The 23,554-nt window shown below is 41.5% G+C and overlaps 1 protein-coding gene across 3 annotated transcripts; it reads right to left on the reverse strand.

Annotated features, from left to right (window-relative positions):
- Positions 1–13,868: 13,868 nt before the first annotated feature.
- Ndufs5 (NADH:ubiquinone oxidoreductase subunit S5) lies at positions 13,869–21,570 on the reverse strand. 3 transcript variants are annotated; one of them, XM_004851017.3, is made up of 4 exons: positions 21,388–21,563; positions 21,217–21,293; positions 19,404–19,621; positions 13,869–14,087 (listed from the first exon to the last, which is right to left on the reverse strand). In XM_004851017.3, the coding sequence occupies exons 3-4, from the start codon at positions 19,617–19,619 to the stop codon at positions 13,983–13,985; spliced, it is 321 nt and encodes a 106-aa protein (XP_004851074.1). In that variant the 5' UTR covers positions 19,620–19,621; positions 21,217–21,293; positions 21,388–21,563; the 3' UTR covers positions 13,869–13,982. The 3 variants fall into 3 exon arrangements, with proteins under 3 accessions (XP_004851074.1, XP_004851075.1, XP_004851073.1); XM_004851018.3 differs by having other exon boundaries at positions 21,396–21,561; XM_004851016.3 differs by lacking the exon at positions 21,217–21,293 and having other exon boundaries at positions 21,388–21,570.
- Between the last annotated feature and the right edge of the window lie 1,984 nt (positions 21,571–23,554).

The following is a 23,554-nucleotide window of genomic DNA, read 5'->3' on the forward strand; positions in this document are numbered from 1 at the left end:
CCAGCCCGACCCAGACTGTGATTCGAGATGCTTGATGTTATGATGCAAGCAACATGTGCACTGACTTGTGGCTCCACACACAGTTTTGTGACTTTGGGTTCTCCTTGTCCCGTCTATGGCTGAAGGAGTTTCTCTGGCAGCAGGACCCTGACATCCAGGGTCGCTCTGGTCCTCTGCTCGCACCAGCAGATGAGACCCTCCAAGGGACAAGCAGATTCAAGGTAAGTGAACCCAGCCTAGGTCACTTCTGCTCTAATGTCTGTATTTTTTTGTTTGTTTGTTTTTGGTACTGGGGATCGAACTCGGGTCCTTGCACCTGCAAGGCAGGCAGTGGAACCACTGAGCTAAATCCTGGCCCTATCTGTATTTTTTAAGTAACAACTTTAAGTAACAACTACAGGAACTTGAATGGACACTGGCATTAAACAAGTCCTCTAGGTGCCAAGCAAGGGAGAAGGGACAGGACTTTTTTTTCATTAGTACATGTTTGTAGCACATAATGATAACATTTCTTGTGGGGAGTTGGTACATGTACTTAACACATCTGAATTCACTTTTCATCCCTTTCCCTACCCCTCTCTTCCCAACTCCCTTCATCTTTTGTTCTCCTTTCTCTCTTTTTTTGTTTTTGTTTGTTTGTTTTGTTTTTTTGAGACAAGGTCTCACTCTGTAGTTCAGGCTGGCCTTGAACTCACTATGTAGCCCAGGCTGAGCTTGAACTGTCAGCAATCCTCCTGCCTCAGCCTCCCAAGGGCTGGGATTTTCTTTTTCTTTCTTTTTTTTTTTTGGTACTGGGGATCGAACTCGGGTCCTTGCACTTTCGAGGCAGGTGGCAGAACCACTGAGCTAAATCCCCAGTCCTAGAATTTTTTTTTGAGACCATCTTTCTTTTTTTTTTTTTGGTACCGGGGATTGAACTTGGGTCCTAGTGCTTGTGCAGCAGTGAGACCATCTTACTATGTAGCCCATTGTCAGCTCCATCTGTCTTTTTTGTTTATTTTTGAGACAAGCTCTCCCGATAAGTAGTCCAGGCTGGCCTTGAATTCACAGTAATCCTCCTGCCTCGGCCTCTCCAGTGCTAGGATCCCAGGCATATGGCACTATGCCCAGCTCTATCTGTCTTTAGTAGAGTTTGCATAGATGGAATCATACAATATGTTCTCTTTCTATCTGTCTTCTTTCACTAAGAATAGTTTTTCGGTTTTATTGTTTGTTGTTTTGGTTTTTTTCCTCAGTGCTAGCTTTTAACTTGGGCCTCATGCATACTTTAAAAAAAAAAAATTGTATCAATAAGCAACATCCCCAGCCCAAGAACAGAGTTTAAGAATCAGCTGGGCATAGTGACACATTCCTTCAATCTCAGCACTTGGGAGGTTGAGGCAGGAGGATCGCCATAAGTTCAAGGCCACCCTAGGATACATAGAGAGTTCAAGGCCAGCCTAAACTACATAGTAAGATCCTGTCACCAAAAAAAAAAAAAAAAAAAAATCATCTATGTGCTTGCACATTTCCACAGCTTATTCTTTTTTTATTTTTAAGGTAGTATTTCATTATGTAGATATATCTGAATTTCTTTATCTGATTGATGATCATATGGGCTGTTCACTATAAAAATTATATATAGGAGGGGGCCGGGGATTTTTTGTTTTGTTTTGTTTTGGTTTTTTTGGTGCCGGGGATCAAACTCAGATCCTTCCACTTGCGCAGCAGGCGGCGAAACCACTGGGCTAAAGGGGCCGGGGATTTAGCTCAGTGGTTTCAATGCCTGCTATGCAAGCGCAAGGACCCAAGTTCAATCTCCGGTACCAAAAAAAAAACCCTATGTTTGATGACTGTCTTATGTACAGTATGCACATGTGCATATATATATGCATATTTACATGTGTGTACATATTTGTATACATATGGATAGTTTACTTGTATTTCTGCAGGTTTTGGGGGGTTTTTTTGGTACCAGGGATCGAACTCTGGTCCTTGCACTTGTGCATCAGGCGGTGAAACCACTGAGCTAAATCCCCGGACCATCTGCAGATTTGTTATGAAAAGCCTAACAAGCTGGTCCTGTGTGGTGGTATGCCTGTAATCCCAGCACTCAGTAAGGTTTAAGCATGATTACAAGTTCACACCCAGGCTGAGCAACTTAGTGCCTTAGAGAGACGCTGTCTCAAAACTTTAAAAAGAGATATTGCTCAGGGCAAAGCTCCAGGATTCAATCCCCATTATTAAATAAAAAAAAAAAAAAAAAGATGAACAACACGATTGTTTGATGTGGTTTGGTTTGGGTCTTGGTGCTGGGGACTGAACCCATGGCCCTGCACATACTAGGCAGTCATACTGTCACTCTAGCAGACCCCCCAGACAATTTTTTTTTTTTTGGCACCGGGAACCAAGCTTGGGACCTTGCGCTTTCAAGGGAGGTGGCAGAACCACTGAGCTAAATCCCCCGGCCAGACAATTTTTTTTTAAAGACAGGTTCTCCCTATGTAGTCCAGGTTGGCCTCAAATTCATGATCCTCCTTCCTCAGCCTCCTACAGTTCTGAGATTACAGGTACACCATATATATATATATATATAAATATATATATAATTTTTTTTGGTACCAGGGATCGAACTTGGGTCCTTACGCTTGCGCAGCAGTCAGTGAAACCACTGAGCTAAATCCCTGGTCCTATATATAATTTTTTTTTTTTTTGGTACCGGAGATCGAACTCAGGTCCTTGTGCTTGTGCAGCAGGCGACGAAACCACTGAGCTAAATCCCCAGCCAAACGTAGGTATTTTGAAGATTTTTCTCAGTCTCCCCCCCCCCCCCAACCCAGTCTGCTTCATTTGCCTATATTGTTTCTCTGACTTTCTCATTTTCAGTACTGGGAATTAAATCTAGGGCTTTGCCAAGCATCCTACCACTGAGCTACATTTGGAGGGTTTTTTTGGGGTTTTTTTGAGACAGGGTCTCGCTAGGTAGTTCAGACTGGCCTTGAACTCACTGTGTAGCCCAGGCTGGCCTTGAATTCACAGTGATCCTCCTCCCTCAGCCTCCCGAGTGCTGGGACTATAAGGATGCACCGCCATGCCCAGCTTGCAGCTGTTTTATATTATTTTGTTTTGATACAGGGTCTAAATTGCCCAAGCTGGCCTTGAACTTGTGACCCTTCTTGTCTCGGCTTCCAGATTAGTTGGGATTACAGGCATGTACACCATGCCTGGCCTGTATTCATCCTCTTCATAGTGTCTTTTGATAAACAGAAGTTGTTTTGTTTCGTTTTTTAGTACCGGGGATTAAACCCAGAGCCTCATGCATGCCAGCCATGCATTCTACCCCTGAGCTACATCCTCAGCTCAGAAGTTAAACATTTTTTTTCCTTCTCTCCCCACTCTGTCCTAGTACTGAGGATTGAACCCAGGGCCTTTGCACTGAGCTGCATCCCCAATCCTTTTTATTTTTATTTTGAGACAGGTTGGCATTAAGTTGCTGAATTGCCCAGGCTGGGCTTGAGTCTGCAATCCTCCTACCTCAGCCTCCCAGACCTCTGGGATTACAGGCCTGTACAATCATATCTGGTTTAAGTTTTAACTTTCATGAAATTCACCTCCCTTCTCAGTTTTTCTGAATGGTAGATGATTTGTGTTCTTTTGGAGATATCTTTGTATTTTTTTTCCTAGAACTATGCTACTGAAACCAAAGGAAAATGTGAATAAATTCTCTTGCTTCCAGTTATTTGTTTTTAGCTCCAGTTTTAAGTGATTACATAGCTAAGCAGTATACTCCCATTTGCTCTGCCATAGCAGGCTTCTCATATTTGTGTCATGATGCTAAAGTTACCTAAGTTGTCTTTCAGGCAATGGGAGACATTTTGTCTAACTCACATAGCTAACTACTGACCCTTCTTCACTTGGACTTGCACAGCTGTTCAGCGGATGACCTTTTGAGGACAGCGGGGTAAAACTCCACTCTCAGAGCAGGGCAATGCCACCATTTTCTGAACAGGGGTCTTTGGGAGAGCCATGGAATTTGGACACATACAGACCACTTACTACTTCACTTCCCCCTTAACTCTGATCACCTTTCCCCATGTCTCAGACTTCCCTATTTCTTTTGCTGTATCCTTTGCTAGAAGTAAGTCACTGTCTTAGTTACTTTTCTCACTATTGAGACAAAATACCCAACAACCAAAGTTAAGAAGGGAAAGGTTTATTTAGCTTACAGTTTGGAGAGGTTTCAGTCCATAATTGGCTGGCTCCAAGGCAGAATGGATGGCAGAGGGGCATCGCAGAGAAGAAACACATGGCGTGCACAAGGTACCAAAAGCAACAAGAGACTTTAACAACATCTTTGTGTTCCTTTTATCCTATCCAGATTACTGAGATTAGGGCGGTGCCAAACCAATCACACATGTAGTGGTTTAGTAATCACAGGGCCTTAGCCCTAGCATCACACATTCCAGGTTCAGCCACCTCTGAAAAAGAAAGCCCTACCTCATCTACATGAGGCTTTGGGGGCACATCTAGACACAAGCTGTAACAGTCACTAAGAGGACTTATATAAGAACACAAATATCAAGGGTTGGGGATCTTGAGAGTTATTTTATTTTATTTTTCTTTACTTATGAGATAGGATCTTGCTAAGATGCCCAGATGCCTTGAACTTGTAATCCTCCTGCCCTAGCTTCCTAAGTAGCTAGCATCACAGGCGTGTGCCACTACACCCAATTTAAGAGTCATTTTAAAATAAATAAAATATTTTAAAATAAATAAATAAATAATTTTGGAGACAGAATCTCACTATGCAGTTCAGACTAGCTTTGAAGTCACTATGCAGCCCAGGCTGGCCTTGAACTCACAGTGATCCTCCTGCCTCAGTCTCCCTAGTGCTGGGAGCACAAGGTGTGTGCCACCATGGCTGGCTAAAAGTCATTTTTGAAACAGTCTACCAGTCTTCTTTAGTTTTTCTTATCATTATTTTGTAGTTTTCAGGGACATTAAGAGAAGAAAAATGTTATCATTCATATTTATTCACATACTACTTGTGAATTGTTAGTATGGTTGGGTATAAGCAGACTTTTTTATTCTCTGTCCTATTTACCTCATCTAGTTTCTTTTATCCTATTCTTTTTTTTTTTCTGACTTTTTAGGTTGTGAAATACACAGCTAAATTTATTAAGTATTTCATTCTTTTTTATTTCATTCTTTTTGATACTGTTGTGCATAGCTTTTTTTTTTAAAAAAAATTAAATGCTCTATATATTTAAGGAAAGATTATTTTAAATGGGGCAGGGAGGTCAGTGTGAGAAATACTTGATTCAACTCCTGAAAAACATTTGACATGCCAAGTGCTGTCCCAGACCTAAGTTAGAGATAGGATAGGAGTGAAGGTGAACCAGCAACATCTCCCGAGTGAAAATGGAGACATGAAGGTGTCAGGGAAGGGTTCAGAGAGGGCCCTCGAGCTGAGGACCAGGAGGTGGAAAGTGACTTTGTCAGGACTAGAAGGGCTTCTAGGCTGACCAGAACATCTTCCTGCAGGAAGTAGGAAAAGGCACTGAGCACCCGGTGTTACAGAGCAAATAGGTATGTAGTGCTGGAGAGGGCTGGACTGGGGGAAGGAGCTGAAAAAGCTAAAAAATGGTGGGGCAGCCTGGCCAAAGAATGTGATTTACCTTGCAAAGACATGTACCTATGTCAAATTTTAGGCATATTTTGCTGCATCGAGGAGTGTCCTTTTGATTTTTTTTTGGTACTGGGGATCAAACTCGGGTCCTTGCACTTGTGCAGCAGGTGGTGAAACCACTGAGCTAAATCACCAGCCCCTCCTTTTGACTCTAATTATAAATTTATAATGCTTGACATTACCCCATGGCTAATTATTCTGTTCTTTATTTATATCCAATCTTTTTTCTCTCTGCTTTAGATATTTGGTGTTGTTTTTTTTTTTTTAATTGAGACAGGGTCTGTCTGTGTAATGCAGAGTGCTATTCAACTCACTATGTAATCCAGGCTGGTCACAGCCTTGAATTCACAGCAATCCTCCTGCCTCAGCCTCCTTAGTGCTGGGATCATACACATGTGCCACCACATCCAGTTTAAGAATAATTTTTAAGGGGCCGGGGATTTAGCTCAGTGGTTTCGTTGCCTGCTGTGCAAGCACAATGACCCGAGTTCAATTCCTGGTACCAAAAAAAAAAAAAAGAATAATTTTAAAATTTCTCCCAAAGTAGAAGCTTCTTCCTCTAAGAATCAGAGACTGATCATTTAGATTTGTCTTAGAGTAGAGCTGAGTGGGGTGCTCCGAACTTTAATCAAATGGACTTCATGTTATTAACCCAACTCTAAATCTCCTAGACACTACCTTTTTATCTTCTTGGGCAGGTTGAGCTGGGAAGGGGTCCTGGACTTCCAGGTATTTTTTGTGTATGCAGTAACTCTGACAGGGTCCCAGAAGACAAACACTCCATGACTACACAGGACTATGTTTATCAGCTCCACCTCTGTGTTTATCTTCTGAACAAATTTTGGGGGGAGGCAGCAGAGCTGAGCCAAATGTTTGTGTTGCCCCGCATGCCAAGCTCTTCTGTCACTCCACATCACAGGTTTACACCAGGTGATTTCTCCTGAGCCCTGGAGTCTTCCCATCAGTGACAGGCCCACCCACCCCAGGGCCAGGGGTACCTCCTGGGCCGGGATCTGCCCAGCACCCTGCCCATCTATGAATTCTCTCTGGAATTCAGTTCACCAAGGCTGTCTACATATACCACTTTTTTTGTAAGTCCCAAAGAAACCTATGATTGTTTTGTCCAGGTTTTTCTTGTTATCACAGGCATCCTAAGGACTTGAAATAAACAGGAAGTCTAGTCCTAGAATCAAATCCTGCCTGTAGTGCTACTTGACAACAGGTAAACTATCTTTCTAATCTTCAGTTTCCTAAGCTGTAAAATGAGGTAACTTTGATACTTTACTATTCAGTGGTGTCTCTTTCCTTTGCAAGTCACTGAACAGCCATTTAAAATAGCTTAAAAAAAAGAATTTATTGGCTTCCCTAACTTCAATGTGTAGGGAGAGAGCTCCTCTTAGGAAGGACTGAAGACAGAAGCTCATGTTCCCACAAGGGAATTTTTCTGTCTCTCAACTTGGCCTCTTCATCTATTAAATATACCTTTATGTTTCTTGTCTGTGGTGAAGCAGGTACTTAAGAAATACTTGTTGCCAATGTTTAAAGGACTAAAATATTTATAGAACTTACATCTAAATCCAGAGGAAACACCCTTCCTCTCTCCCAGGATTCTTTTTTTTTTTTTTTAACTATTATAAATATATATATATTTTTGGTACTGGGGATCGAACTCTGGACCTTATGCTTGCAAGGCAGGCAGCGGAACCACTGAGTTAAATCCCTAGCCCTTCTCCCAGGAGTCTAATAAAGTTTCAGTCATTGATTCTAACTGGGACATGTGCTTGATTTAGAACATTCTTGAAAATACAGAAAGAAAGAAAGAAAAATTCAGAAATATGAATGATTTGCTACCATTTACTTTAGGTGGAGAAAAATGAAATGTTTTTATGGGCATATTTTCATTATATATCCTTTGTACCTTTTTGAATTTTTTCTTTTTTTCTAGTACCAGGGATTGAACTCAGGACCTTGCACTTGCCAGGCAGGTGTGGTGCTACTGAGCTACATCTCCAGCCCAGAACCTTTTTTAATTCTGAACAGCATAAATAACTTGTTTTAAAAATCCAATGAAAAATTTTAATGTATTTGCCAAAGCACAAAGCACTTGGGACTTTCTCTTGTGCCTTGTATACTTAGTTATGGCAGTCAGGGTTAAAAAGCACTGGCAATGCCTGTATTCCCATCACTCTGGGAGGCTGAGGCAGGAGGATTACAAATTTGATCCCAGCCTGGCAATTTAGTGAGACCCTCACTTAAATAAAAAAAATTGAAAAAGAGCTTGGATGTAGCTCAGTGTGAAAGTCCTACGTTCAATCCTCAATGCCATTAAAAGAAAGAAAAGAAAAGAGAAAAGGCAAAGGCCAGGATGTATCTCAGTGGTACAGCTGTGGTGCTCAACGACCAGCACCACAAAAACATCAAAAGAGCACAGGCAGTAGGGGTCCTATTTACCCAGGTGCAGGGAAGGATAACAGGAAAAGCTGTTTTGAGGAAGCAAGTAACTTGCTCTCTTAGTTGTTGTTGCTTTGTTTCCTGTCTCTATGTTGCCCTGGCTGGTTTTAAACACCTGGATTCAAGTGATCTTCCCACCTCAGCCACCCGAATAGCTGGGACTATGCTCAGCTTCCTTTGAAGTTTTTAATCAACTATAAAAGGCCTCACAGCTTCCCGACTCTCCTGTTCCCCAGTCTGCTCTGTTCTATACCAACCTACTGGTCAGATAAGTATATGGGGAGGGGCAGTACTGGGGCCTTCTCACTGAACTACTTCCCCAGGCTTTTTATTTTTACATAGTTTTTTAAATTTTGAGACAGTGTCTTGCTAAATTAAGTGTCCAGGTTGGGCTTGAATTTGTGACCATCCTGCCTCAGCCTCCCAGAGCGCTGGTCTCATTAAGCTACCCAGGCTGGTCTAAAACTTGTGATCCTCCTTCCTTAGCTTTCCAAGTAGCTTGGGATTACAGATGTGGGCCACCACACCCAGCTAAAATAGTCTTAAATCTATTTTGGGGGGTACTTTTTGTTTTTTTCAGACAAGCTCTTGGTCTTTAATTCAGGCTGGCCTTGAGCTCACTCTATAGCCCAGGCTGGGCTTGAAATTGCAGCAATCCTTCTGCCTCAGCCTCCTGTGTGCTGGAACTACAGGTGGGCACCACCATGGCTGGCTAGCTTTTTAAAAAACTATTTAAAAATTATATATTAGCCAAGCACAGTGGTATGCACCTGTTAGGTGTCTTGTACTGGGGAGACTGAGGTGGGAGGAATGGCTGAACCCAGTTCAAGACCAGCCTGGGCAACATAACAAGACCCCATATCAACAAATTTATTATTTTTCATGGTGCTGGGGGTTGAGCCCAGTGCACATGCTCTGTTCCTGAGCTACACTCCTACCCTGTCTCTGCTGGTTCTTGTTCAAACTGCTTAAAGAACAGTGGTGGCAGAGCTGGCTCAAACATTTCTGACCTACTTTCTCCAAAAAAAAAAAAAAGGGCAATTAAAGGTACAAAGATGCACAGGTAAGAGGTGGGGCTTCTTGTCCTAGAGCTGTTTATGGCTACCTGATATAAATGAAGTCTTTTGATGTGCTGTAAAGGCGTCAAGTCAATGCTTCTAACAAACAGTTAAATACAGTATTCTTTTACTCATGTTCTACCTTTAGGTAAACACAACTTAATGGGATCTGCTTTCCCTTCATTCTATTACCCGGGGCTCAGGAATAACAATATATGTTTGAAAGGGCCTGTGCCTGTTCTAGGCTTTGATTTATATTCTGATTTTCTCTCTGACACTTCCAATTGAGTGAGCATACAAATATATACATGCAGTGAGTGTCATTTTGGACTTAAAAACATCACAAGCTTTTGTGCACACAGGGTCACAGCATGAGACCTCCTTTGCTGGAGGGACACCAGCTTGCTTCTGTATTATGACTAATAGATTAGTAAGTTTAAGGAAATGCTGCTTGGCTGGAGACTTGGCCTGTAAAAAGAGGAATAAGCAAGGGCTTGATCAAATGTCAAATCCTAGGCTTCCAAGAGACAATGTAATTTCTCTTTTGAGGATAACCTTATATTTAAATTGATATTTATGACTCAAAATGCTGCAGGACTAATAACCATATAAAGAGTAAGAGAACAATCCCATTTAAAATAGCATGAAAGGGGCCAGGGATTTAGCTCAGTGGTTCCGCCACCTGCCTTGGAAGCACAAGGACCCGAGTTTGATCCCTGGTACCAAAAAAAAAAAGTAAAATAGCATGAAAAAGAACACAATACAGCTAATGCAAAGTATAAAAACATTTCTAAAAGAAATTAAAGACATAAATAAATGAAAAGACATTCTGTGTTCATGGATTGGAACATTTAATACTATTGAGATGTCAGTAGTATCCATATCAATCTATAGATTTAATACAATTCCCATCAAAATCTCAACGACTTTTCTTTTTTTCATAGAAATAGAAAAACTCAGGGGGTGGGGATTTAGCTCAGTGGTTCTGCTGCCTGTCTCGCAAGCAGAAGGACCTGAGTTTGATCCCTGGTACCAAAAAAAAAAAAAAAAAAGAAATAGAAAAACTCAGGGCAGGGAGTTATTTATTTATTTATTTATTTTGGTTCTAGGGATCGAACTCCAGACCTTGAGCTTTCGAGGCAGGCAGTGGAACCGCTGAGCTAAATCCCCAGCCTAGGGGATTTGCCCTTCCAAGTACAAGGTCCCGAGTTCGATCTCTGGTACCAAAAAAAGAAAAATTCATCCCAAAATTCATGGCATCTCAAGGGACCATGAATAACCAAAATATACCCCCCCAAAAAAAGCCAGAGGACTCACACTTCCTGATGATGCACGCCTATAATCCCAGCACACAGGAGGCTGAAAAAGGAGGATTGCTGTGAGTTTGAGGCCAACGTGAGTTACAGAGTGAGTTCAAGGCCAGACTGAACTAAATAGCAAGACCTTGTTTCAAAAAAAAAAAAAAAATCAAGGCTAGCCTGAACTACATAGTGAGGAGTTGGCTCAAAACACAAAACTATAAAGCTACAGTAATCAAAACAGTGCTGTACTGGTGGAAGACAAACAGATCAAAGGAATAGAAGACAGCTGAGAAACAGATCCTCATATATATGGTTAAATGGTTTAGGAAAAGGGTGCCAAAGGTGGGCATGGTGGCATATGCCTGTAATCACAGCACATGGGAGGCTGAGGCAGGAGGTTGAGCATGAGTGAGGCTAGCCTGGACTGGCATTGGAGAAGCTGAGGCAAGAGGATCACTGAGTTTGAGGCCAGCCTGGGCTACACAGTGAGTTCAAGGCCAGCCTGAACTACATAGCAAGACCTCGTCTCAAGGGCCTGGGATTTAGCTCAGTGGTTTCGCTTCCTGGTGAGCAGGCGCAAGGACCCGAGTTTGATCCCCGGTACCAAAAAAAAAAAAATGCCAGGGATGTAGTTCAGTGGCTCAATGCCTTGGCAAACATAAGGCCTGGAATTTGATTCCCGGTACAGAAAAAAAAAGGAGAGAGAGGAGAGAGAGGAGAGAGAGAGAAAGAAAGATGGGAGGGAGGAGGGAAGAAAGGCAGGCAGCCTGGAAGTAAAATCAAGAACAGGACAAGGTGTCCACTGTCACCTCTTTTTTCTTTAGACAAGGTCTCACTTTGTGTTCAGGCTAGACTCAAACTCATGGTGATCCTCCTGCCTCTGCTTCCCAAGTGCTGGAATTACAGGTGTGCGCCACCACTCCCGGCAACCACTCTTTTTTTCTTTTTTCAAATACAAAATATTTATTACACAAAAAAGTAATAACTGGGGGCGGGGATTTAGCTCAGTGGTTTCGCCACCTGATGCACAAGCGCAAGGACGCAAGTTTGATCCCTGGTGCAAAAAAGGAAAAGTACTGTTATTTCATAACTCTTAAAAAAAAAAACTTTTTTTTTTTTTTTTGGTACCAGGGATCGAACTCGGGACCTTCTGCTTGCGAGGCAGGTGGTGGAACCACTGAGCTAAATCCCCAGCCAAGACATATTTTTATTATTCAAACTAACTTACTTCACTTCCAAGTTACAAAAGTTACAAAATTTTGGTTTAAAAAATGCTTCTCTATGACTGCCTCGATTTATTTTGCTATGTCATAACAAAAAGTATCTTTGAAATGCTTTGGATATTTAAATGGATGTTTGTAACATAAATTTATATAAATAACTTTTATATCAATAACAGCCCAACATATACCCTCCCTAAACACCCTTTTAGTAGAAACAGGAACCATTAATGATGCAGAATAAAACTTACAGTACCTCTCAATTTATATACAGCACAATAAGCAATCTGACTAGGCTAGTAATATTTAAAGAATATGGTTAGTCTCGCTTCCCTGGTATCACTGAATATGCTAATACTCTCATCAAATGAATAGTATTTCCATTATCTCATATTTCCCTCTATATTCCTTGTCTCCTGGTTGGAATAGCCCCGTGTGGGATATGTAGGCTCAGAACCTGTTGGTCTTATGCTTTTTGTTTGTTCTTCCCAACCTTTGGTAAATTTGTAAAGCCTAGAGGGATCTTTACTAACATTATTTTCAAACTTTTCCTTTAATTTTGCCAGTCTTCTTTGTTTTTCTGACTTTTCCTCTTCTTTTGGTTGCCTATCTAGAATTTTCAATTCTGGCAACCACTCTTATTCAGTATAGTTCAGGAGACATTAGCCAGAGCAATTAGACAAGAGAAAGAAATAAAAGAAATAAGGATGGAAAAGGAAGATGTTAAATTATCATTGTTTGCAGATGACACGATACTATACATAGAAGACTCTAAATATTTCATCAAGACTTCTAGATTTAATAACCAAATTCAGTAGTGTAGCTGGATACAAAGTCAACACTCAGAAATCAATAGCATTGCTATACACAAATAACAAACTCACTGAGAGAGAAATTAGGGAATCACCACCATTCACAATAGCATCCAAAAAAAAGAAATACTTAAGAATTAATCTAACAAATGAAGTAAAAAACCTCTACATTGAAAACTACAGCACTATGAAAAAGGAGATTGAAGAGGGTATCAAAAAATGTAAAGACATCCCTTATTCTTGGGTAGGAAGAACCAATATAGTGAAAATGGCCATACCTCCAAAATTGTTATACTGATTTAATGCAATTCTGATTTTAAAAAAATTCCAATAGCATATCTCAGAGAATTAGAGAAAACAATCCTAAAATTCATTTGGAACCAGAAGAGATCTAGAACAGCAAAAGCAATCCTGGACAATAAGGGCAAGGCAGGGGGCATCACAATCCCTGACTTGAAATTATACTGCAAAGCTACTGTGATAAAAAACAAAAACAAAAAACCCCAGCATGGTACTGGCAAAAAAAAAAGCCAATGCAACAGATTAGAAGATGAAGAAACAACTCCAAACATACTCAGCCACCTTATCTTTGACAAAAGAGCCAAACACCTTCATTGGAGGAAAGATAGCCTCTTTAAAAATGGTCCTGGAAAAAACGCTTTCCACATGCTGAAGATTGTAACTATAGACCCATATCTTTCATCATGCACTAAACTCAAATCAAAATGGATCAAAGATCTAAATATTAAAACAGAAACACTAAATCCACTGTTTTAACTGCCTCCTCCTCCCAGACCAAGTTTGTGTTTTCTGGAAGATAAACCATAATGCAAGCACCGAGAACACTCCAATTTCTTAAATAAATAAGTTATTATTATTACTTTGGTGGTACTGGGGATTGAATCCAAGTCTTCAATGAACTTTAGCCCCACCCCTACCCCTTTTAAAAAATTAAAAAAAAATTTTTTTTTGTACCGGGGATCGAACTTGGGACCTTGCGCTTGTGAGGCAGACAGTGGAACCACTGAGCTAAATCTGTGGCCCCAAAATTTAAAATTTTAAAACAGAGTCTCACTAAACTGTTAAATTGTCCAGACTGGGCTTGAATTTGCAATCCTCCTGCTTCAGCCTCCCTGAGTGCTGGAATTACAGGCACACGCCACTGCACCTGGCTCAGATAACTTTTTTTTTTCAAATAACATATTTAAAGTACCTCATTCACAGTAAGCATTCAGAAAATGTTAATTATTCCTTCAATGCTAATTTTTTAAACACAAGTAGAGGCAGTTTTCCAAAATTAAAAAACAAGATGCAATCTCATTATTGGAAAAGTATGATTTAAGAAAAAACAGAGCAAGTAGGACGGAATATTCCTTTATTTTTACACATCTGACAAAGAGCTTTGCGGTGAACAATCTTTCCAGTGGAAAACAGCATGAACATCAGCCTCCAGCCATTGGCAGCTGCCCTGCTCAGGGTCCAGGCTCCTCCTTGCCTAAGTGGTGAGGTGGAGGGGTGTAAGTCCCTTCCTTTATTAGCTTAGCCCGCTGCCGCTTGATCATACTCATGCGTTGTATCTGTCCAAAGGAAAAGAAAAGCACTTCAAGTAGAGGGAAATATGCACCAGCAAGCAAGAAAGCCACTTTTGGTTTCATTCCCTAACCTCACCTCACCTCCACCCTTTACTGGAGTGGACCCAGGGCCTTCACAGTGAGCTACATCCCTAGCTCTTTTCTTAGTTTGAGACAGGGTTTTGCTAAATCACTAAATTGCCCAGGTTGGGCTTGAACTTGTCAGCCTCCTGCCTCAGCTTCCCAGAGTGCTAGAATCATAGGCAAGTGCCACCATATCTGGTTTGGTGTCATTTCTAAGCTCTGGAAGGCTTTTCATTCTAGAGGGCCTCTGAGATGAAGTCTTTTTCGTTCTTCTCTTTTTTGGTGCTGGAGATTGAACAGGGCCTGTCCATGCTAAGCTAGTGCTCTACCACTGACCCAGCCCCTGCCCTAAAGCCCAACTTTAAAGAACTTGAAATTGCTTCCCAGGGTTTTTAACAAATTTCTAGCATACATAATAATGCCTTCTTAAAATCTAATATCTAAAATGCCTTGTGTGTCTATATTTATAAAGATAGATAGGTATACACAGCATATTACATGGATTCAGTATTTACAAAAACTTTAAAAGGAGTATTTTCACGAAATCTTCTCAAATACATATTAAAAGTGAAGATCATCTTACAGTTTATATATTCCTGACTTCTCCGTATGAAAGTGGCACTGTTGCTCCGTAAGTGTTCATAGGTATGAAGGAACCAAAAACAGTCAATATGAAGTCTTTTTTATAAAAACGCAAAGGGGCCGGGGATTTAGCTCAGTGGTTCCACCACCTGCCTCAAAAGCACAAAGTCCTGAGTTCAATCCCCAGTACCAAAAAAAATTAAATAAATAAATAAATAAATAAGAGAAACGCAAAGGCCCCTAAGTGCACAGCTACTAGTCACTGCTGAGCCCCAAGTTCTGTTTGTTCTCTTCAGATTGGCCACTGGCTGCTTCCCAACAAATCAGAGCCATGCTACGGAACCTTGCCAAAGCTACAGCAATAAGCTGGCTGCTAGATTCTGTGACATAGAAACTACTTACACATAGTGATGGCATTATTCCTCTGACCAAAGCTCTTCAATAGCTTCTCTTCTTACTAAGAGAAAATAATGCCTTATAGTGACTACTCTTCTGACTTTATTTCTTAAAACCTTTCCCCTAGCTCTCTCCTTTCCTATTCAAAGGCTTCTGCACTTGCTGTTCCCTCAACTTGGAACATTTTCCCCTTGTATCTACATGGCTTTAAGTCTCTGCCCGAATGTCCTTTACTGCTGAGCTCTTCTCTGACTACTCCAATATTTTTTTTTTTTTTTTTGGTACCAGGGATCGAACTTGGGTCCTTGTAGTTGCACAGCATGCAGCAAAACCACTGAGCTAAATCCCTGGCCCCAAGACTACTCCAATATTTAACTTAGCTCCCCACAACACATTCCATCCTTCCCTATTGCACTTATCAATTTTTTTTGGGGGGGGGGAGTACGAGGGATCAAACTCAGGACCTTGTGCTTTTGAGGCAGGCGGCGGAACCACCACTGAGCTAAATCCCCTGCCCTTGCACTTATCAATTTTATTAGTTAATTTTGTCCTTCCTCCCACTAGAATATAAGCTTCATGAAGTCAGGGATTTCTTGCTGTTTTGTTTACTGCTAAATTCTTTTTTTGGGGAGTACTGGGAATTGAACTCAGGATCCTGTGTTTGCCAGGCAGGCACGGCACCACTGAGCTAAATCCCTGGCCCTTACTGCTATATTCTTTTTTTGTGTGTGTGGTACCAGGGATCGAACTCAGGACCTTGCACTTGCAAGGTAGGCATGGTGCCACTGAGCTAAATCCTTGGCCCTTCTGCTATATTCTTAATTGTCTAGAATAGTTCTTGACATAATAGGTACTCCAATATATATATATTTTAAAGGTAACTTATGTACATTTTATTTCAAGAAAGACATAAAATAGCATAAAGATGCCCAGATACCCTAAAGATAAATACATTTCAGGGCCAGGGATTTAGCTCAGTGGTTCCACCGTCTGCCTCATAAGCGCAAGGACCTGAGTTCAAACCCCAGTACCAAAAAAAAAAAAAGATAAATACATTTCAAAGATTCTCATTAAAATGAATCTGTAGTATTTTTTCCTGCAAGCAAAATACCTTTCTTTAAATTTAAAAAAAAAAATCAGTTTCTGAATCACAAATACTTTTGCTTTTTTTTTTTGGTATGGGGATCAAACTTGGGACCTTGCACTTGTGAGGCAGGCGGTGGAACCACTGAGCTAAATCCCCGGCCCTAGTTAGGTTTTTTTTTTGGTATTGGGAATCAAACTCGGTACTTTGTGCTTGTGAGGCAGGTAGTGGAACCACTGAGCTAAATCCCCAGCCCTCTTTAGCTTTTTTTTTTGCAGAAAACCTGCCACGGTTATTTTTTAATGAATAAGGATTTTCCATCCAATACTTTTTAAATGAATGACTTTCTTTTCCCAAATGCATGAAGAAAATTAGTATATTCAGTAAATATCTCATTAACCTCAAAGAAGTAGTCTCTAGAACTGTGGTTAAAAAAAAAAAATCCCCGGATATCCTAAATACTGATATAAACATTTACCATTTAAGACTACATTCTTACCATTTCTCTACTGAAGTCTCTCAACAGAGGACTAGTCAGGGTTGAGGTATGACACCATACAACAAACCTTTCTGAGCCAGAAGCAATAGCCACTTAGTGGGGCTGGAGGCACGTTCACTAGTGGAGTGTGTGGTCGGCATACGAGAGGCTCCGTTCAACCCACAGTACCAAAAATGAACAAAACACACCCATAAGAAAATTTTAAAAATTAAAAAAATTATCACTTAGTGTTGTGAATAAAAAGCAGAAGCTCTGGTGCAGTCTTATCAGGCTAAAATCCCAATTCCACCATAATGAACTGTAATTCTTATAATTAGCAGCTTTAGAATTTAGGCAATGTCCTCACTTTGCCTTACACATGCTAGGGAAATGCTCTGCCACTGAGATACATTCCCAACTTTTCTCAAAAAAATTTTTTTTTGGTACCGGGGATCAAACTCAGGACCTTGTGCTTGTGAGGTGGCTAGAGGAACCACTGAGCTAAATCCCCAGCCCGCCTTTCTCAAATTTTTAATTGTATAATGGCTGAGAATAGTAATAGTAACTCATCTCATAGAATTGGGGGGGCAACACTAGGGACTGAACCCGGGGCCTTCACATTGAGCTATAATCCCCCCAGTCCTTCAAAAAAGATTTTGTTTGTTTTTTGAGACAGGGTATCACTGTGTAATTCAGGCTGTCCCTGAACTCACTATGTAGCCCAGGCTGGCCTTGAATGTGCAGTAATCCTCCCACCTCAGCCTCTGCATTGCTAGGATTACAGGCATGGACTACCATGCCCAGATAAAAAAAGTTTTAAGGGGCCAGTGATTTAGCTCAGTGATTTCCCCGCCTACTGTGCAAGCGCAAGGACCCGAGTTTGATCCCCAGTACCAAAAAAAAAAAGTTTAAAAAAAACTTTTCTGACAGTCTCCCTAAGTTGACCAGGCTAGGCTCAAACTTATGATCCTTTTGCCTCAGCCCTCAGGCCTGGCTTCACAGGATTGTTCATGCTAAGAATTCAGAACAGTGTTTGATTCCAATTCCCTGATTCACTAGTTTCTTTACCTATAGAAGGTATCCAAGTCCTTGAAGGCAGCCTCTAAAATGGTAACTTACTTATTTATAAACTCACTGGAGTAGGAGGTGAGCCTAAAGCAAATTCTAATTTTTCCAGGTCAGGAAAACAAGATCAAGAAGGGCAAGTGACTTATTCAAAGTCACAAAACTACTGGCTGCAGAACCAGAATCAGAACCTGGGTCTCCTAACTCTTAATCCAATGTTCTTTCCACTTCACGCAGTTTCCTCTTGCTGTAAAAATTTTCAGATTTAGGTAAAATTTCGATATGAACAACAAATAACTGGGAACCAGAGAGAAATTAAGGTATGTTGTGAAATAAATAGTTGCATGGTGCCCAACTATAAACTTCGCTGAGTCCCTCAGTAGTACAGTACTAAAATATTAGCTAATGATCACTATTCCTATGACAGCAATACAAAAATGCTACCTGACACTTCCTCATTCCTTCCAAGATTGGCTTCACTGTATCTAAATGCCAACAGCAGATGCTAAGAGAGAAGAATTTTAAAATTTTTGATTTAAGCCAGGCATGGTGGCACACACTAGTAACCCAACAATCTGGGAGGCCAAGACAGGAGCATCCCAAATTCGAGTTCAGTCTGGGCAACTTAGTGAGACCTTGTCTCAAAATGAAAAATATAAAATGGGTTGGGGATGTGGCTCAGTGTAAAGGCCATTGGTTTAATCTCTAGCATGAGGAGGAGGAGAGGAAGGAAGACAAAGATGAGGACCAGATAACTTCGCCATAAATTTAAATGAAAATCTAAATTATCTCCCTGAACTCCAAGAAGCTGAAAATAATAAAAGCATTTCTATTTGGAGGTAGTTGTGGTGGCACACTTGTAGTCCCAGCCACCTGAGAGGATGAGGCAGGAGTACTTGAGCCCATGAATCTGGGACCACCCCAGCCAACACAACAAGACAGTGTCTCAAATAAAATAAAATAAAAATAAAATAAAATAAACTTCTATTTGTTATATCTAGAACACAGCAATAGGCAAAATGATAGCCCAAACACAAAGATTTCTTCTCTAAAAGAGAATAGGGCCTTTTATATTATACAACTCATGCAACTTGAGAGGTGGACACCATGCTGCTATTTTTTTCCTACATCTTTGGTTAGGCTTATTTAAAGCAATCTCATTAAGATCTCTATCTTGTTCAGGGTATTAAACAAATCCAGAGATTGTAATATGTTTACTGTAATAGGTCTGCTGGGCTTAACTTCTCCAATAAGGGCTCAATAAACTTGAAGAAATATTTTCACCCAAAGATTTTCAAGGACAAACATTCAAAGCTGGTTGATAGTCTTTGCTTTATATTCTACTGAAGAAATGGACACACATATATGCAATTTATAACCTGGTGGCTACAGCATGGTACAATGGTAGGGAACATCTGAGAGAAGATGAGGAAGAACACTGAGGAAGAGGCCCTCCTTAGATCTAAAAGCACTTACCTTCCTTGTCATGGATCCTGAATAGAAAAGATGTTTCACCATAAATGTTTTGCCAATTTACAATGGCCACACCACTGCCTAATAACCCATTTAAAACACTTAAGAGTACCCCCAAAGAAACAAAGAAATTCAGCTCCCATCACCACTGTTTCCTCACCGTCTTCTGCCGAAGCAAACATTCCACCAAATCATCATGCTCTATCTTGCACTCTTTCTCCGCCCGGATAGCACCAATTCCATGTGCACATTCTAGCCATTCTTTTTCAAAAGCATGGCATCGAGAAGCAAGTTTGTAGGGCTGTTCAGCACTTTGGATTGTCATGTGACGATCTAAATTAATGCCCAGTCTTTTCTGCACATCAAAGAAAGGCATGGCTGTAAGGGAAGATAAAAATAATAACAGTAATAATGCCGTAAAAGTACAATCAAATGAAACATTCTTTAGAACTAAAACTAAAAAATAATGTACAATAATTCTGATATTGATGGGGGTCTTTTTTTGTCACAAGTCAAAGAAGTGTTTATGTTTTGACTGAATAATCCTAATTCTCTGAAACAGGTCTGAAGAAAACTGAGGTACAAGCACAAAACATTACTTTTTTTGTTTGGTTTTTTTTTTTTTGTAGTGGGATTTAACCCAAAGCCTTTGCACTGAGCTACATCCCAGCCCTTATTTATTTATTTATTTATTTGGTAGTGGGGATTGAACTCTGGTCCTTGAGCTTGTGAGCAGGTGGTGGGACCACTGAGCTAAATCCCTGGACCCCAGCCCTTATTTTAAAATTTTGACACAGGGTCTCGCTAAATCGTTAAATTACCCAGTCTGGGCTCAAATTTGCAATCCTAGTGCCTCAGCCTCCCAGAGTGCTGGGATTACAGGTGTGAACCACCACGATCACCTTTTTACATTTTTCTATCCATTCTTTTTTTTTTTTTGATACCGGGAATTGAACTCGGGACCTTGTGGTTTCGAGGCAGGCGGTGGAACCACTGAGCTAAATCTCTGGCCCCTTTCTATCCATTCTTTCTATAGCAACCTGGATGACACTTCTGAGAAACCTTCCTGAACCCAGTCTCCCTCCTGTGTTCCTACAGTACTCTCAACTTCCGCAAGAGTATTGTGCAGATCAATGGACTATTTATTTGAATGTCTCTCCTACTGGACAATGAGTCAATGAGTACTCAGTAGAATATGGCAGATATTGGGAAAAAAGAATAATATACATAGTAAATATATAATTATGTTAAGTAAAAGGAGAAAGGAGAGAGGGAGGAGAGGGAAGGGAGAGAGACAAAGAAAGAGGAGAGAAGGCGGGTGGATAACAACACTAAAGGGAGAAAAACTAAGGGAAAAAAACTGTTTAAAGAAGAGCACGTACACACACACACACACACACAAATGTGAGTGTAACTGAACATGCACAGTAGATTTACTGATGAATTCAATGTCTGTTTCTTTTACTGAGGAATTACATTCCAGGCTCTGAGATGGGGGAAAGCAGCTCAACATATGTACGCACTACAGTCACACATTGAGAACCGGGAACACACTGGAAGGAACACAAAACAGGTAAAAGCTTAAAGGAAGAAGCATCCAGAAGACTTAAAAATGCACGAGAGGGCCGGGGATTTAGCTCAGTGGTTACGCCGCCTGCCTCTCAAGCCCAAGGTTCCGAGTTCCATCCCCGGTACCAAAAAAAAAAAAAAAAAAAATGCATGAGACAGATGACGAGTTCCCCAAGTGAAGGTCAGTGGACAGAGTACTCCAGCAGAGCAAAAGAATGAGTTACAGCGGGAGGCGCTGGGTATGCCGGGGCACTGAGGCCCGAGTAGTTGGAACGCAGAAGAATGAAATGAGCTAAAGAGGCTGGCGCGGCCGAATTAGGCAGGCGCTTGAAGGCCCGGAAAAGGGGTGCAGATTTCTGGTTAAAAAACAGAAGTTCAAAGCATTGGTCAAGCAAAGAACTAACCTGGAGAGAGGTGCAAGCTCCACGCGTCGGGGACAATGGCTGTGTAGGTGAAGGGGCCCAGGAAAGAAGAGACACGCCTAGAAGAGGGAGACACCCAAACCGAGAGGAAGTTTGTCAAGAGACCTCATAAGGAAGCTCCTTAAGTGCCGCGTTGAAATTAGCAGCTCTTACCGACCCACCGGAACGCCCTTGTCTCTCACAGGCCACAGCTTCAGGACGACGGACTACAGACGTAGTCGCCTGCCGCAAAGTATGCCTGCCGCGCGACGTTTGCAGCGCGACGGCGGGGGCCGGTCTTCCCTCCGCCGAAGCGCCCCGGAAACTGTAGAAACCAAGCACATCGATCTTCGCCTGAGTGCTTATGTGCCTTGGCCACTGGAGACACTAAGAACGGATAAGCTGACCTTCCCTAGGCGACTGCTTTAAAGGCTTCGCCAGTAGTGATTCCTAGCCCTCTTACGACAGTTATGATTGTGATTGTGACTTGACGAAGGCCACACGGATTGTGAACCGCAGCTAGAAGATTCTGGCTACGGTGCTGCTGTGTGATCGTGGAAGGTTTCCTAACCTCAGTTTCCTCTTCGGTTGAGAAGCTAATAATAGTATGGTTGCTAGAGCGACTAAACGAATTATGCGGAAAGCACTGAGGCAGTGGCTGGTACATGGAACGTGCTCAAGATGGTCATAGTTCTTTGATGTCTGAGTTTCTAAAAGTTTGTAGATAGATCACTACCAGATCCTCCTCTGTTCCACAACTTCCAGTGGTGTGTGTGAACGGGATACCAAGTTTGTGTGATATACTTGGGGGTGTGGGAAGAAAATACTAGAATATTTATATATTTTTATCTTATCTCTTAGATTTTGTCCTTATTGTATAAATTTGTATGTAACGCCTAACATCGTTTCAGTGGTATATGTAAGTAACTTGGAAATATTTGGGGTTTGGGCAGAATATTTTCTCCCTTTTCAGTGGTGTGCTGTCAAAAACGTTTAGAGAGGGTCCAGTCTTTCTAACCTTCCAACCGCATTGCACAAAGCCCCCTGCTTAATGTCCCAACCAGGAGCTTGCTGTTCCAGGCAAAGTCCTGCAGTCTGGCCTCTTTGTCTTTTGACTCCTTTCTCCTGGAATAACAGCTTTTCCACCCATACCACTTTTCATGTTCATTTCCTGCTTTGCTTAAGGACTTCTGCATAGATCCCGCCTCCCCGCCATGGGTTAACTGATCCCAAGGCCAAGGATCACCCATTCTGGGGAAGATTTCTAAGGTCCACACCTTTCAGGGTTTTTTTTAAAGCATGCCAGCTCTCCCCTCCACCTAACCTATCACATATGTGTTCTACATGAAACCCCAGTTTCAATTCAACTAGAATTTCTTTTTTTGGCGGGGGGGGGAGTACCGGGGATTGAACTCAGTACGTTGCACTTGCCAGGCAGGCAGCGGAACAATTGAGCTAAATCCCCGGCCCTCAACTAGAATTTTTTGAGCACCTGATGCATGGAGGATTATGGCTCCAACTGGTAACCCATGACTCCTTACCACAAAGTACTAGTGGCAAGGTACTGATCACACCCTTTCTAATTTCTCATTCCATCTCTTCTTCCCTCCTTCCTTCTCCCACCTCTCTCTTTTTTGTGATGCTGGGGATCTAACCCAGGGCCTCGAATCTTACATGCAAAGCAAGTGCTCTGTCACCGAATTCTACACTCCCAGCCCTCCCCCTTTTCTTGTTCTTGGTAGTATGATCTTCACAACCACTTAGGGAAGAAAAACTCTTGAACTGTGTAGCAGATATTCCTCCAACAGAGTTACAGTTTGTTTCTTACTTTCAAGGAGGAAGGAAGGACAAAACAAAGGAAAGAGTCATTCTGCCTAGGCCTGTGTGGTATCTATATTTCAAGAGAAGATCAAAATTCTTGGTTTTGGTATTCAAGACCTTTCATCACCTGGTTTCTTTTCATTTCCAAACACTAAGATCTGCTGCCTACCACCCCTAAAGTCTTGACCTCAGCCATTCAGATTTGCTTCCAAATTTTGTAGGAGTGGTTTCTTCTACCTGAAATGATTCCCACTCACTTGCTGCAACCTTCCCACACTCTCCCAGGCAAACGCATTATCTATTAATACCCGGTTCATCTCACCATTTTCTGGCGAACTTTCCTACTTCCTCAAGCATTTATTAAACTTGTGATGGTGGGGGGGGTACTGAGGGATCGAACCTACTGTACTACATCCCCCAGCCCTTTATTCTTTTTGAGATAGGATCTTGTTAAGTTGCCTAAACCGGGCTTAAGATCCTGCTGCTTCAATCTTCCCTCAATGCTGGGTTTACAGACATG

This window comes from Heterocephalus glaber, unplaced genomic scaffold, assembly GCF_053883595.1.
Source record: "Heterocephalus glaber isolate CG9 unplaced genomic scaffold, H.glaber_assembly_v1.0 deba00001452, whole genome shotgun sequence".
NCBI classification, from domain to species: domain Eukaryota; kingdom Metazoa; phylum Chordata; class Mammalia; order Rodentia; family Bathyergidae; genus Heterocephalus; species Heterocephalus glaber.